General features: G+C 35.5%; 1 protein-coding gene across 2 annotated transcripts; it reads right to left on the bottom strand.

Annotated features, from left to right (window-relative positions):
* Positions 1-5,763: 5,763 nt before the first annotated feature.
* LOC110884409 (cyclin-dependent kinase D-3) lies at positions 5,764-14,975 on the bottom strand. Of its 2 annotated transcripts, none has more exons than XM_022132122.2 (8): positions 14,738-14,975; positions 14,415-14,569; positions 12,809-13,107; positions 12,079-12,187; positions 11,057-11,182; positions 9,607-9,842; positions 8,621-8,890; positions 5,764-6,118 (listed from the first exon to the last, which is right to left on the bottom strand). In XM_022132122.2, the coding sequence occupies exons 2-8, from the start codon at positions 14,523-14,525 to the stop codon at positions 6,049-6,051; spliced, it is 1,221 nt and encodes a 406-aa protein (XP_021987814.1). In that variant the 5' UTR covers positions 14,526-14,569; positions 14,738-14,975; the 3' UTR covers positions 5,764-6,048. The 2 variants fall into 2 exon arrangements, with proteins under 2 accessions (XP_021987814.1, XP_021987813.1); XM_022132121.1 differs by having other exon boundaries at positions 14,415-14,555; positions 14,738-14,974.
* Between the last annotated feature and the right edge of the window lie 724 nt (positions 14,976-15,699).

The following is a 15,699-nucleotide window of genomic DNA, read 5'->3' as shown; positions in this document are numbered from 1 at the left end:
CTAGAGATCACCACCACCGGTTACTGCCACCACCTGACCGGAGTTTTCCTTCAGACGCCATACGGCCACCGGTGCGTTAGCGAAGACAACAGATAAGAAGTCCGGTACTATTTCAAACAGATCCGGCTGGAGTTTTCCTTCAAGAAGTCTTTCTTTTGGCGGATGTTCCAGATGCAGAGAGGTTGAATCGGTTGTCGAGTTCTTTTTTGGTGATGTTCCTGGTTGGGTTTGAAAAGAGGATAAGAATCTGAAACGGATCTGGTGGATGAAGAGGTTTGTTTTGTTGAAACGGATCTGGTCACCGATGAGATTGAGCTCTGTAATTTCCATGATGATGATGTTCAATGATGATACAAGAATTGTTGATTAGAGAGAGATTGAAATGAGGTGATAGGGTTTAAAGGAAAGGGTTAGTTTGTGGATATATAATGGTGGGTTAGGGATAGATTTTGAAGATGATGATAATGAATCGGGGATTGAAATGAGGTGAGAGGAGAGAGAGAGAGAAGATAGAGAAAGGGGGTGTTTAGAGAGAGAGAGTGTGCAGAGTTTTAGGGGTGTTTGAGATTTTGTTATAATCTTTTATTTATTTTATTTGTATATATATTAATGCTTAAACCAAAATGTCCTTCAGAAAAGGACAAAAACCAGGTTTTTTTAGAAATCTGAACTGACTTTGTTTTTGGACCAAAATGGCAACAAAATTGAAACCACAGGAACCCAAATGCAAAAAGTTTGAGATTTGGACTAAAGTGTCAAAACTGACCAAAACTCAGGGACCAAAATGGCAGTTTACTCTATAAATTAAAATTATTTATAATAAGGGTATTTTGGTAATCAAACATATTCACTAAAAAAGTTTGTTCCAACCCACAAAGAGTGAGACATGTATGTCTCTTGTCAATTTTCATTCGCTTATCCTTCTCCTGCGTCCCTACTTCGCTTGCAGCACTCCTTCTCTTTCTTAGGGAAAGCATATATCGACTGTACAATGAATAGCTAGGGAATACTCACTTCAAGGTAATAGCAAAGAAGAAAATGAGCTCTTCTTATGAATTTGATAAAGGCATGAAATGAGTCTACTGAAGTATTAAATCAATTCTAGGTAGAGAATCCACTTTATTTATTTATAGGATTCTGATTGGTAACGTGTCTATTATTACTATACAAAATTTCCTGATGTTGAATGAGGAGTGGAAAATGATGCCAATAAAGAATAGAAAGAGGGCAAAGCTGCTTAAATCAATATATTGGAGTTCGTCTTCTCTTATTGTTGTTGACGGGAAAAGGAAGTTATCATTTACTTATCTACTTATATTCTTTATAACATTTCTTTCTTATATACGTATATTCTTTATAACATTTCTTTTCAAAGTGATGCTCAATAATTAATAAAGAGAAACTCAAACTCATCATCATACTTACTAAATCCCACCAATAGCAAAGCTATGGTAGAGTCTGAGGAGGGTAGATGTAGACAGTCTTACCTTTACCCTGTAGGAATAGAGAAGTTGCTTCCAGTGAGACCCTCGGCTCGATTGTAGTTTTGTATCAAACCTTGGACCTAAGACACATTACACTCAAATAATCGGGACAGAGACTGATTGGTGCATGTACCCCCGTGTCTTTCAGCTATCAACGTCAACACATGATGCATGATTAACCATCCGCCTCTTTTAACGTTATTTCACGAAATTAGTAAAATAACGTTAAAGTTAGTACCATTTCACTTTTGCCTCCGAACGCCCACACATATATACATTATATGTGTACACTGCAAGCGAGGCAAAAAGAGAAGCTCAAACTAAATGTCTTTATTTATTAAAGTCATTAAATATCAGCTAAAGTAATAATAAAAACTATAAACAAGAATTAGGATTATAAGAAGAACAAATTGTTTGTAAAAAGGTAACTAATTCTAACTAGCAAATATAAAAAGATATATTTCTACTCTTTGATTAAAACTTTCTAGTTTGCCTCTAAATGTAATGGTTAGGTCTTAAAAAATAAATATTCATAAAAAACAAATGTGTGTATATTGTATTTCTATTGTGGATTTTGAATTATATTTGACTAAATTTGATTATATCTTTTGTAAGTGACCCTACCCAACCTCAACCGGACCAAATTCTTATTTAATATTTAGCATAGACAATCGACTGCTAAAAATCTTCGTCTCTATGAAAAAAATTACTAAGTCCGTGATGTGCGTGAAGTGTGTTATAATTTTGATGTATATTTAAGCCCCTTTTTTACACTTTTAGCCAAGTTTTAAATTTATAAAACACGATATTCACTAACACTAAACACACATATGGGCAAGTGCACCCATCGTGGACGTAGTATAGTGTTGGTAAGATACCGAGGTCGTCCAAGGACACAAGAGCTTTTAATACCAGTTTATCCTCAACGTCTAATCAAATCAAAAAGTGAGAAAAATGTTTTAAACTAAGAAAAATAAAAACTAACTAAATGCTGAAAAATAAAATAAAATAAAAACAGATAGACAAGATGAATCACTTGGATTCGACACGTGTATTAGTATAACCTTTGATTATTTTCGCACTTTTGCACTTGTTTAAGAGATTATCTTAGTTATTGTAGTAGGCCCCTCTTTTGAAGGCGACGTCACCCTCAACCCAGTAGTTTGAGTCAGCAAGGATACAATCCTAAAGGGTCGGATTATTGGAAGATAATGAATTAAGTTATTAATGCAAATTGTGGTAGGCCCCGCTTTTGGCGGTGACGTTACCCTCGGCTAAGTAGTCTGAGTCAGCAGGGATACAGTCTTAAATAGCCGGGATATAGTATTAATAGTAGTTAACTTATGAGGGGGTCAAAGAGTTTGGATCCCCGCCATCCAATACCTATGGGTATTGAAGGAGATCCTACTAAATTTGACCCAGGTCCCAAGCAGGACCTCTAAACGCTGAACAAGGGCAAGACCCTTACCAAACCGTTCCCTTAACCCCCGACCAGGTAGCCAACATACCTCCATATAGACCGTGGAGATATGAATGGTGAAAATCTTTTATTTTATATAGACAGTAAAATAACGCCAAGACACCACGGACAAACGATAAGGAAAGATCACCTTCAACATAAGTAACTAGTTATTAAAGTCATTAATACAAAACCAAATAAAAAGTGCAAAAGATTAAAAATAAAAAGTATTATACTAAACACTTGTCTTCACCAAGTGATGTAAGAGACTTAGGCAAACATGGCCTTGATTGTCAAGAACTCTTACGATCAATCTTGGATCCCGAGACGACTCACACACTCTATGATGGACAATGGATGATGGTGGTGGATGATGGTGTTATGGTGGTGGTGGGTGGTGGATGAAGTGTGAGAGAGGTGGTGTGCTAAGGGATGAAGTGGAATGAAACCAAGCTCCCCTATTTATAGGCTGAACAGAAGGCTGGGCACGGCCCCGTGTCCGCTGGACACGCCCCCGTGCCCGTCTGACATTCTCTTTCTTCATTAATTGTAATTCGCAATTACAATTAATGCGCCTGCTGTACTTTCACCACGCCCCCGTGCCCGCTGGACACGGCCCCGTGGTGGGCAATGGAAGCTTCTACTGGTTTGTCTTTTCTGCTGCTTCCTGGGCACGGCCCCGTGTCCGCTGGACACGGGGCGTGTTCAGTCTTCTGTTTTCTCTTCTTTGCCTTGGGAGGTGCCGTTGAGGATCCGGGCAGTCTACTTTTATTCCTTTTCTTGTATTTATGCTAGAATTAGTTGTCTTTTTGCTTCTTTTGTGATTTTGAGCTCATTTCATCCTGAAAATACAAAAGGAAGACAAAAACACTCTTTTTCCAACATTAGTACTTAAAAAGGGTTAGTTTTATGCCTTAATTGATGTGATTTATATGTTGCATTTTACACACATCAGTCCGTCACTGTAAACGAACTTCCCGCCGAACAGTTCACGAAGTGTTCGTTGAATGTTCAGTTCGTTTGCAGCCCTCGCCTATCGTCATCTTCATCAACAAGAATATAATTGTTTTCGTTTAATACAATGTAAAATAAAAAGTTTTAGTTACAAATAATCATGGCGTACTAAAAGTATGTAAGTTTAAAACTCAAAACCGAACATGCGTAGAAACCAGTTCATCTGTATGCACCGGTATTACCAAATTTTCCGGTGGTTCGAAAACTAAACTGGTACCCTAATTAGACCGCGCTCTTTTGTACCGGCGATGTCTCCGGTAGCGAGTTCAACCGGTGATACCGGCCGGTTTGAATCGGTTTTTAAAACATTGCTATAAAGTGAAAAAAGTGTTTATGACTGTAGGCGGTAAGACTTTTACTAACTAAATCACTAAAAGTTTTATGCCTCTTGGTGCCCTTTTTTCTTAAAACCATCACCATCCCAACTACACTAGTTTCTTCATGCTTGTTAATGCACCGACGCCCACATTTCGGTGTTTTGCTCCCTTCTATGTAGGGGTGTAAACGAGCCGAGCTGAGCCCGAACCCGACTAGGCTCAAGCTCGGCTCGTTATGTTTTTATGAAGCTCGAGCTTGAGCTCGGCTCGGTTCGAGCCTACTTCTCTGAGCTCGAGCTCGGATCGCGAGTAAAACCCAAAGCTCGATCTTGGCTCGACTCGGCTCGAGCTCGGCTCACCAATGTTATTATCATCATTATTATATTATATATATAAAAAACTAAAAAAAAAATTTAGGCTCGTTTGGGCTCGCGAGCCTAAACGAGCTTTGTATTTCAGGCTCGAGCTCAGGCTCGATAACTAAACGAGCTCTATTTCAGGCTCGAGCTCGGGCTCAGACTCGTTAAGGCTTGACTCGTTCGAGCTTTTAACCGAGTCGATCACGAGTAGTTCTCGAGCCTCTGGGCTTATTTACACCCCTACTTCCATACTAAGGTATAAGCCCATGTTTCGGTGTTTAGCTCCCTTCCATGCTAAGGTATACGTTGGTGTTAACCCATATTAACATATACTTATTTTTTTCAAAATTAAATTAACCTCCCAAAATAAAAAATAAAAATAGATTTATTATGATTAATAAACAAAATATAGGTTAAACTATAGATCAAATTATATACTATCTCAGATATCTTACATGAAAATTATGAAGGATTCATAAACTATTTATTCTTCTTAGTTGGGTAACTAGATGGATCAAAAACTTTATAATTAAAAAAATTACGCAACAATTATCACAAAAATAACGTTTCAATCATGCTCAAAATCTAAAACAACTTTAAAATACCATCACTTCTCTCTTTTAGGCTTACCATATCGCAGTTATAACGTAGATCACCTTGTTAGTTGTCACGCCTTATGTATCTTTTTTAGGTTTATCATATCAGAGTTATAATGTAGATCACCTTGTTAGTTGTCACGCCTTATTTATCTCGTATTACCTTCACTGTAAAGGGCCCTAGTACTATCGAAGTGTGAACAAGCCCGTAGGTGACTGTAATGAGTAGAAATCTCACTCACCAGCCTAAACAACGAGCAAACACTCGAACGTGAGAGCAAGGGATCACCCAATGAATATTTACGATTGTTTTGAAATGAAATATATACGATTGTTTTTTAAGAATCTAAGTCAACACCTGATTTCTTTTTTTTAGGCTTCATGTATGGCATTATATGGGTATTAATTGTTAGTTCATTGTCACTTTGTCATTGCTTGATATAAATAATAATTTAATTATATAAATATATTTTATAATCATAGTGATTAATATGAAAAATGGAAGGAAAAAAAGCAGATTTTGTACACGCCAAGTTAGATCAAAACTGGTATAGCACACTGCATACAAACCATATTGTATAACTTTGGACCGACTTCTTTGATGTTTTTACAATTGAGCAACACAAATTAAACATATCCCATAGTTCTCGAGCACAAAATAATCATGTTACTGTTCTACTGCTGCATTCTTACCAAAACCCAAGCCTCTCTCTGCTACAACATAAACCGACTCACTCAGCTCAATCTTAAAAAACAAAAAATCGAATGTTCAACAAGAATATATGTTATCGATTAAATAATCTTCCTATCGAGATTTCATCAATCTTCATCTTCTTCAGGGATTAGGAACTCAAGGTCTAGTTTTCTTTTCAGATGAGTTCTGTCAGCACTGCATGGAAAAATTCATGTGAATAAATGATATTCATAACAAGAAACATTCATGTAAATATTAACTTTTGCAAAATCGAAGCGACAGTTGTTCATAAATGTACGAGCAGGTTCGATTTTCAGTAACTAAAATGGTTGTAAATTGCAATGCCCATATGTGCCAAAGTATGATCTAATATTCTAATCTGAACATTAAATTTCCTTATTTTAGTAGCTGTGAGAACCCCTTACCGGAAAACTAACGGGACCCTGCCATTACCTCTTAACCAATAGAATTAGGTAAAATAGAACGTAACTTGCGCTGGGCAAGTGGCATTAAAAGGGGTTAAAGGCTAAAAACCAGTGGAAGCGGGATTCGAACCTATGACCTCTGCTAGAGGGGATTGATACGCTTACCACTGTGCTGCCCTCCGGAAGGTTTGAATGCCAAATATAGGCTATTCTATATCATTATACTTGCCTAATTTGTGATTCAATTATGTCTCAATATATCATGGCTTAAAACATGTGTCCATGGTTTCCATAACCACCAAGATTTCCATAAGCATTAATAGTGTTCCCTCCTTAAAGCAACCTCATTGACTCATGTTCCGTAACCACCAAGATTTCCATAAGCATTAATAGTGTTCTCTCCTTAAAGAGAACCTCATTGACTCATGAGGTGAGAGGTAATAAAAAAAATATGTATGTGTTGGGCCGATCATGAAGCATGGCTAATCACGAATTAGTGCCAACTTGTGGTAAGAATAAAAAAGAAACGTGTGGACGAAGATAGAAGTGATAGCATCATAATAATTAATAGCGAACAAAGAAAATAACTTTAATCCAAAAGTTGCGGAAAAATGATGTGATCTTTTTGTAACAATCCAAAAGAGCAATATTGTTGCTATTTTGTTTGAAACCGGATTATGTTATAATTTTATTAAAGAAAATGTTATACATAGCCCTTTGGGCAACCTTTAAGAGTGGTTTTGGTGGTTGAAGTACAATAGTTTAAGCACGGGTGGACCACCCGGGGTGGTAAGCGGTTTTGGGTTGTTGTAAAATGATGGTTAGAGTACGATAAGTTAAGCATGGAAGTTACCTAATAACCTAAGGGATATGTTTAGCAAAATCCACTTGTCTAGTACTCAAAATAAATGTTCACAATAAGAAATAACATTAATAGCAAACAATACTCCTGCCATATAAAATATATTGCATTTTAAAAACGACATATGAAAGATTTCATGGAAAATGTGATGCAAAAATATCAAAGTTGCTATATTAAATACAATACTTAAATAGGAGTATGTGTGTGTAAAGATGAAGAGACAGAGAAAAGTAAAGAGAGGTCATTTCATAGATACAAGATTTTTCTTGACATTTATTTGTCCTTAAATATGTAAAGATGGTAAGAAGTCAATAACCCCAAACTATTAATTAATTTAACTAAGGGGCGAGGCTTTGTTTTTAGTAGATTAGGGTTTTCTATTCAGAAGGGGATGGCGGCGCAGTTTGTTGTTCGTCTAACTGCTATCCTTATGTAATTTGTCCTGGTGATTGGAATGAAACATACAAGATAAAAAAAAATTAACTGACAATGAATGAAGATCAATTTATCCTAGAATCAATATTGTTTCAAATCCAGCATAACAAACAATAACTCTTTAGTTCCTTTGTACAGAATACCTCAATTATTCACGTAAACTTGCAAGTCTAAGTAAAACTGTCTAGTTAGTTATTAATAGACAAATAGCAGACGATAGCGACAAGCAACCCATACGCTACGTCGCAATAGCGATGAAATAGCGGGCGCTATTTTATGTTTAGTGATACACTAGAAAATTTTAGAAATATTTTATTATGTATATTATATCCAAATACGGTGTTTCTATACGTATATTTAAGAAAAAAAAACCTAAAAATCCAGCTATTGTATACGTATATCCGCAATTTACTTGCTATGGAGGCGCCAAAATCAGATAGCAATGAATGAGAGATTCGCTATAGGGCTTGCTATGAGCGCTATTAACAACTATGAGTCAACTTGCTCAAGTAACATGTAAAATATATATATATATATATAGGTAGAGGATCCTGTAAAAAGTGCTCAAAGTGTGAGAAGTGTAAGAAGTGTATTATAACACTATATATAATACTATATAACACCATATAAACACCGTATAACAATATGTAACAACATATAATACCATATAACACTATGTTACACTATATATCATTATATAACAAATATAACACTATACATCTATCATAGACATGCTATCAGACAACCTATAGTGTTATATTTGTTATATAATGATATATAATGTTACATAGTGTTATATGGTATTATATGGTGTTACATATTGTTATACGGTGTTTACATGGTGTTATATAGTATTATATATAGTGTTATCATACACTTCTTACACTTCTCACACTTTAGGCCCTTTTTACACTATCCTTACCCTATATATATATATCAAAATAAAATAAACTTAATAACGCAGATGCTATGTACCTGTTAATTGTTGGTCTAGCTGGAGGCCTTGCTTCAAAGACCGAAAAATCTAGCGACATTGGGACGGGCCCACTTCGTTCATTACCAACGCCATGGTCATCAACCTTCTCAACATATCCTTCAGGGTGCGACACCACTCTTTTCGACTTTCTTGTAGGTGATAGCACAGTTGGACCAAAATCTGAAGGCTTTGAATCTACAGACTCCCTTTTTGGTGGCGGTCTCGGAAGCGATGCTGGTTCAGTAGGTGGCGGTCCAGATGAGAAGTACCTGCCACAAAATCAAATTTACATGTTTAATCCCCCAAGTTTTACAATATTTAAACTAGCAATTAAGGGTGAGCAGAAAACCGAAAAAAAAAAACGATTTAACCGAACCGCACAAAAAAAAACGGAAAAAACCGAACCGAAATTTTACTGAACGGTTACAGTTTTGCATTTTATGAAAACCGGAAAAAAAAAAACTAAACCGAATACCCTAAAAATCATTTTTTAATGTTTGTTATATACTGCTTAGGAATTATTAATTTATTCTTTGAAATTTATCTTTGAAATTTATTCTTGAATGTTAAATATTTATAATAAACACATTACTTTATTTATCTTTGAAATGATTATTCCATTTCCTACAAGAAATAACAAAATTTAACATAAAAAATAAATGATTTTCAAAGTATTATAAAAGAAAATGTCTTAATAAAAACTTTGGAGAATAATAAAAATATATTAGAATGTTAGGTTTATAGTAACAATATTAATTAAAAAGGTTAAAATATAATAACTTAAATGTAAACATCTAAGAAAGACTCTTAAACCTTGGATTATACTTTTTATCTTTGAATCTTACGTAAATTTGTTTCAAAAACCGAAAAAACCGAACCGAGCCGTTGCTAAAACTGAAACCGAACGGTTTTCAAAAACCGGTTTCGGTTTTACCATAAAAACGAACCGAACCGTGCACACCCCTACTAGCAATCAACAAATTACCTATGCTCTAATGCCTGTTGTGCTGAAATTCTAGCCTTTGGATCGTATGAAAACATCTTGGATAACAGATCCAACGCGTCATCATTAGCCATTGGAAACAATGTTTTAAGCGGTTGCCCGGGGACAAACTGGTACTCGACATAATCAGGGAGATATTTCATATCTGACCATTGAGTTTCTTTTGGAGTCCCAAATGCAGCAAAGATTTTCCCCAATTGATCGATGTCACTGCTACCCTATGTTTTCAATAACAGAAAACAAGCCATATAAAACTTGCTTTAATTGATGTCACAGATGACTAATTAATTATAACCATAGATGTTCTATGAAGATTGGGGAGTCACATGAGTTGTATTGCAAATGCATAAAATTTAGAGATGATATATATCCTTCTAAAAGTTCTTCAAACATATCCTTTTGAATAATAGAGTAAAATGCCATTTTCGTCCCTCTGAGGTTTGGCCAGTTTTGCGACTTTCGTCCAAAGGTTTGATTTTCCGAATCTGGATCCAAAAGGTTTAAAAATCCTGTCATTTTCATCCAGCTCGTTAACTCCATCCATTTTCCTTCGTAAAGTTAGGGGTATTTCCACCTTTTTTGCCAACTTAAAGGGCAATTCGGTCTTTTTCACTTTATGTAAAAAGACCAGGGGCGGATTTAGAGGCTATTTACGGGTTCACAGGAACCCAGTCGATTTGAAAAAAAGTGTTTTTTTGTAGTGTAAACCTTGTATGATTTGGAAAAAAAACGTTTTTTGTAGTGTAAACCTTGTATGATTTGGAAAAAGGAACCCAGTGAAAAAACTGGCTGGATCCGCCACTGAAAAAGACCTAATACCCCTGAAAAAGACTGGATTGGCCTTTGAGTTTAACAAAAAAGACGAAAATACCCCTGAATTAACGAAGAAAAATGGATGGAGTTAATGAGCCGGATGAAATTGACAAGATTTCAAACGTTTTGGATCCAGATGCGGAAAAACAAACCTTTGGACGAAAGTCGCAAAACTGGCCAAACCTTAGGACGAAAATGGCATTTTACTCTAAATAATATAATTAAATGCTTACCTTTTTGAAACACCAAAATATCATATTTACGCATTTTATAGTAAATAGAAATGGATCAGCTATTTACAAGGTTTCATTGAAAAAATGAAGAGACCATTATGTGCTAAGATGATTTACAGTCTTGTTTTAGATTTGTTTATTCAGTGAAGCAGACTATTCTAGCTATTATAACTGATTATATTTTATTTATCATGGCAGTGGATCAAATATGATATTAGTATTTTTCTAGTGTTTTGAAAGGGTAAATATGTTATATAATGAAATATGCAAGAATAGATACATGAAATTTTGAACTTTTAAAAAATATATATGAAATTAAAAATCTTTTACAAAAATGATGCAAGTTTAAGTGAGGGTATAACACAATGCAGACAACATGAACTTACCTGCAGAAAAGGGCGGCGTAAAAGAAGCTCTGCAAATATACAAGCTGCAGCCCAAACATCAACCCCGGGACCGTACTGTTTTGCACCAAATAATAGCTCGGGTGCTCTATACCATCGAGCAAAAACCTGAACATATAAAATTGAGGCCAAATGGTGTTCAAAATTACATCATTAAATGAGAAACAACAGACTGAAAAACTACAAATTATCACATGCCAACCCGTTTACACCCTACTTAACCTGCCAACCCATTTGACCGTTTAGATAACCAGGTTACATGTGTCTGGGTTAAGGTTAGAGGTGTACAAATCGTTTTTTTACAAACCAAACCGGTCTTTAGAGTGGTAAACAAACCGGGTTTTTTTTCAAACCGGTTCGGGTATAAGACCGAAAGGATCAAACCCCAAACCTATTAAACCAATTCGGTCCGGATTATAAACCGGTTTGGGACAAAAAAACCGGTTTAAACCAGTTATTTTACAACCGGTTCGGTTTATAAACCCGTTTCAAAGATCAAGAATACGAACTGGTATCCAAACTGTCAGGCCGAGTCGGGTTGAAGCCGGTTTTTCAAAAACCGTTTTCTTTTTCAAACTGGATCGGGTTTATTTTTTCGAACCGGTATTTTTGTACATGTCTAGTTAAGGTTCAACTTTCCACACGATTAAGTAATCGAGTCGTCTTCACGTTGGGTTATATGAAACCACCAACCGAACACAAGACCAGTTTCATGGTGACGCAAATTCCGAAAGCAGTAATATGCATACATCATAGGCTCATAGCATTTCTTTTTGAATTCAACAATCACCAGAATAAACTTTGGAAAGAAACGATGTTACTTGATTGCAAGAAAGCAAATGTTACAAGATACTACCCTCACAGTCGATCAAACAATTATATGAGGACTTCAGGTAACATAAATGTATTAGACTAATTTACCAGATGTCAAGCTTGATATCAAACATTGTGTCAAAAAGACTGCTTATAACATCCAGCAACTAGAAACTGAATAAAAAGATTACCTGGTGAGTAAACCTTCGGTCAGGACTACCAAATATTCTTGCCAGCCCAAAATCCGCAAGTTTTAATTGCCCGCGAGGTCCTATCAAAAGATTATTCGGTTTCATATCCCTGACAAGAAAAAATTCAAGCAAATAAGAATACAAATAAATAATGTAAGCAGCAAGAAGAAGCATCTTATATTTGTAACATCGTGCCATATTAAAACATATCAGTTCAGATTACCAGGGAAGAAAATCCCAAATATTAAGCGCAACAGTAGTTGGTTTAAGCTCTGAAAGTTCAAAATTTTATATACATCATTCTGAATTTCATAATCTCATACATCTATATATATATACACACACACTTTCAAAATACAAAAATCATTCATATTTATCCGTCCCATAGTAAATAAAACAAGTTTGAATGAATAAACGAATAGAACACTACGCACCAAGATGATTCATAGTAAGAACATAAGAATCCTGCTTTTATATGAATATCCGGTGGACTGATATAAGTAAGTGATTTTATATTATCTACGATGAAAGGGTAAATATGATACTTTTAGTATTTCTAATGGGTAGATATGATACTATATAATTTAGAAGTATATATACGAAACTAAAAGCTAGTTTTACATATGAAATCAAGTACGATGGTTACAAATGTAATGTTTTACAAATACATATTTTCAGAATTTTCCAACTGTGATGCTTGTTTTGGTTACAAAATTAAATTAAATTTTACCTATGTAAAACCCATTTCTTGTGACAGAAGGCAAGTCCTTTTAATGTCATTTGCAGGTACGACTTTATATCAGTGGGTGAAAGAACAATGTTTCTATCGCGAATAACAGCTTCGAGATCAGTCTCCATAAACTCAAAAACAAGATGCAAATTCCCTTTATGAGGAAAAGCATCAATCAGCTCTATTATATTTGGGTCTTTAAGCTCTTTCAGTAACTTTATTTCTCTAAGAGCGGTAAAATTCACCCCCTCCTTCTGCTTCCCGAGACGAATTTTCTTTATTGCAACAGTTTGTCCTGTCTGTTCCAGAAAACAATAGTTAATATAATACATTAGTACCGCATATGTATTATTACAGTAAACCTCAACAATATGTTTTGTTAAACAATCTGAAATTTAAACACCCTTATATCAGTAAAATGGTAAGTGGAAACCAAAATAGCATCAATATTTATACGTATATCATAAAAAATCCAATACCGCCACCGTATAACAAAAGATTAAAAGTGTACAAGAAAAACATCATCAATCATCATTGAAGTTACTTTACTCTGTCTCTTTATACTTTATATATATTAGACATAATGAGTTTACATTCAACTGATATACAACATTTTTTTGCTTTAACTACAGTGTACCATTCCTTAATAAGAAAAACATATGAGAATGCTTAATTCAAGGGCTTATCTTCTTACTGTGCTTTTTAAAAGCAAACAAACATTTTTGAGCGTTTGGATGAAGAAAAGTGTATATATTATTTACCTACTTCGTTTAGGATAAATATAAGCTATTTTCAATAAGCAGTTTGAAATTGCTTGTTTAAACTGATTATCCTTGGTGGATTGAAAAATACAAGTTCACCCTTAGGCCCGGTGTTATGATGAAACGGGGCACCCCAAGGGAGCTGATGTGGAGGGTTGGGGGAGCAGGAAACACCGTGAGCCTCCCCCTTCCCTGTTCAATTCTGGGGCAGCCGTGGCCGCGCCGCCGTCCATCCCGTCTCTATTTTTTTCTTCTCTCTCTCTCTCTCTCTCTCTCTCTCTTCTCTCACCTCTTTATTTTATTTTAAAATAATATGAAAAAGGGTGGGAACCAGGGATGGGTATAACATAGGTTCAGGGATGGAGGTGAGTAGGGATGAGCTTGGTACCGAAAGTATTGATCACGAAAAACGCCAAAACTGGGTACCAGTACCGAAAGCGGCTGGTACGGTATTCAAAGATAAATCAACCAATACCATACTGAACCAAAAGTACTAATCCTGAAAAACGCAAAAAAGTGGGTACCGAATTTGAACCAAAAATGGCTCGGTACGGTACCGGTACCAGCACCCGGTACCAATTTACCAAATGCTCATCCCTAGATGTGAGGTTGCGAGGAGATCACGGAGGAGGTAAAATAAGCTATTTGCAACAAGCTCATTAACTTAATATGGCTGTAACCAAAATCTATTTAAAAACAAATCCCAAATACCTAAAAAGAAAAAAGCGGGACACATTACTCACAGAAACCCTAATTTTACATTACACACCGAACACAACAACCACATACAAATCATAACAATTATATATACTGGTATACGCTACAGTATAACTGTATAAGAATACCTTAGTATCAATGGCCTTGTACACAACTCCATAAGTACCTTCTCCAAGAACCTCACGCTTTAAGTATCGATCAGCAACTTTTTTCGCTAATAACTGATCCAAATCCGCCATCTCTTTTCCTCTATTGTGGTTATGTTAATCCTGTATTTGTTTAACTATCCACAAATTAGTAATCAACATAAGCCGGTTTCTTCATAATTAAACCCTAAACCCTTGCGCTATAACTAAAACCTAAATTGAGAATAACTAGACGCTAATTTCAAGAACAGAGATAAACTAAAACCTAAATTGAGAAGAATATAGAGATAGATGTGCATGTATACCTTTTTAGGGGTAAATTGTGAAGGAATTCATGGCCGATTTATATGTGGATGATGAAATATTGGTGGAATTTGGATGTAAGTGGTTTGAATGGAGTCTTGTGTGACGGATTTATGTGTGAAAATCGGTGGTTAGCTAAGCAATCAGTGCTGCTAGAGAGAGAGAGAACAGGACAGGGTCGTACAATGTTAAGGGTGCGTTTGGACATGGGTTATGAAATAGAAGGTGAGTGGTGACATAGGATCTCTACACATGTTTTTATTTTATGAAAAGCGATTGCCGGGGTGAAAGAGCATTCATAATGGATTCTTCATATTATTGAGGATGTAACCTTTATATTTTAAAAAATTTAGAGGAGATATTTTTCATCTTTTATGTTTTTTTAGTATTTTTTTAAAACGGTTATGAGTGAATGAGAAAGAAAAGATAATGATAAAAATATAAAACATTTGGTAGAGTTACACATCTATGAGGACGTGGTCCAAGATAGGGGTTTACAGAAACGTAGGATTAAGGTTAAGGACTTTTAAGAGTAGATTCATTAGGTCTGAGCATTGGGGTACTTGCTAAGCGTTTCTTTCTTTATGGTCTATGCGGTTTTTGTAGTGATTATTTTTTTTTTCATAAATGCTTATGTGGGATCTTAGACCATGCGTAGTGGTAAAGAAAAAGTGGGCGTTTTTTTGCCCCAAATCAGCCCCCCGGGGCTTTTTTTTTAAATTTTGGTGTTTGGCGTTATATATATCACGCCTTGCTCCAATTTTGCTTGTCCAATCACACTTCTTCTTCATATTCTTTGTCCAATAAGATTTTTTGATAGTTTTTGTTTTATTTAATTAAATAATTGTCTAATGATTGACGGGGCATTATTGGGCGTTATCACCACTACGCCCCTTTGTGAATAACGCTCATTTGCTGACTAAGACGACACGTGGCGGACAACGCCCAATGGTAGGGCATTATT

This window comes from Helianthus annuus, chromosome 10 (assembly GCF_002127325.2).
Source record: "Helianthus annuus cultivar XRQ/B chromosome 10, HanXRQr2.0-SUNRISE, whole genome shotgun sequence".
In the NCBI taxonomy this organism is placed as follows: Eukaryota; Viridiplantae; Streptophyta; class Magnoliopsida; order Asterales; family Asteraceae; genus Helianthus; species Helianthus annuus.
Note: the sequence above shows the minus strand (reverse complement) of the source record. Positions and strands in the feature narration are given on the sequence as shown.

Coding starts and splice junctions, on each gene's coding strand:
- LOC110884409 (XM_022132122.2), bottom strand. CDS start 14,525: ATGGCGGATTTGGATCAGTTATTAGCGAAAAAAGTTGCTGATCGATAC. Junction 13,108..14,414: donor ACAAGGCCATTGATACTAAG/GTATTCTTATAC, acceptor TTTCTGGAACAG/ACAGGACAAACTGTTGCAAT. Junction 12,188..12,808: donor AAGAAATGGGTTTTACATAG/GTAAAATTTAAT, acceptor TTTTCTTGTCAG/GGATATGAAACCGAATAATC.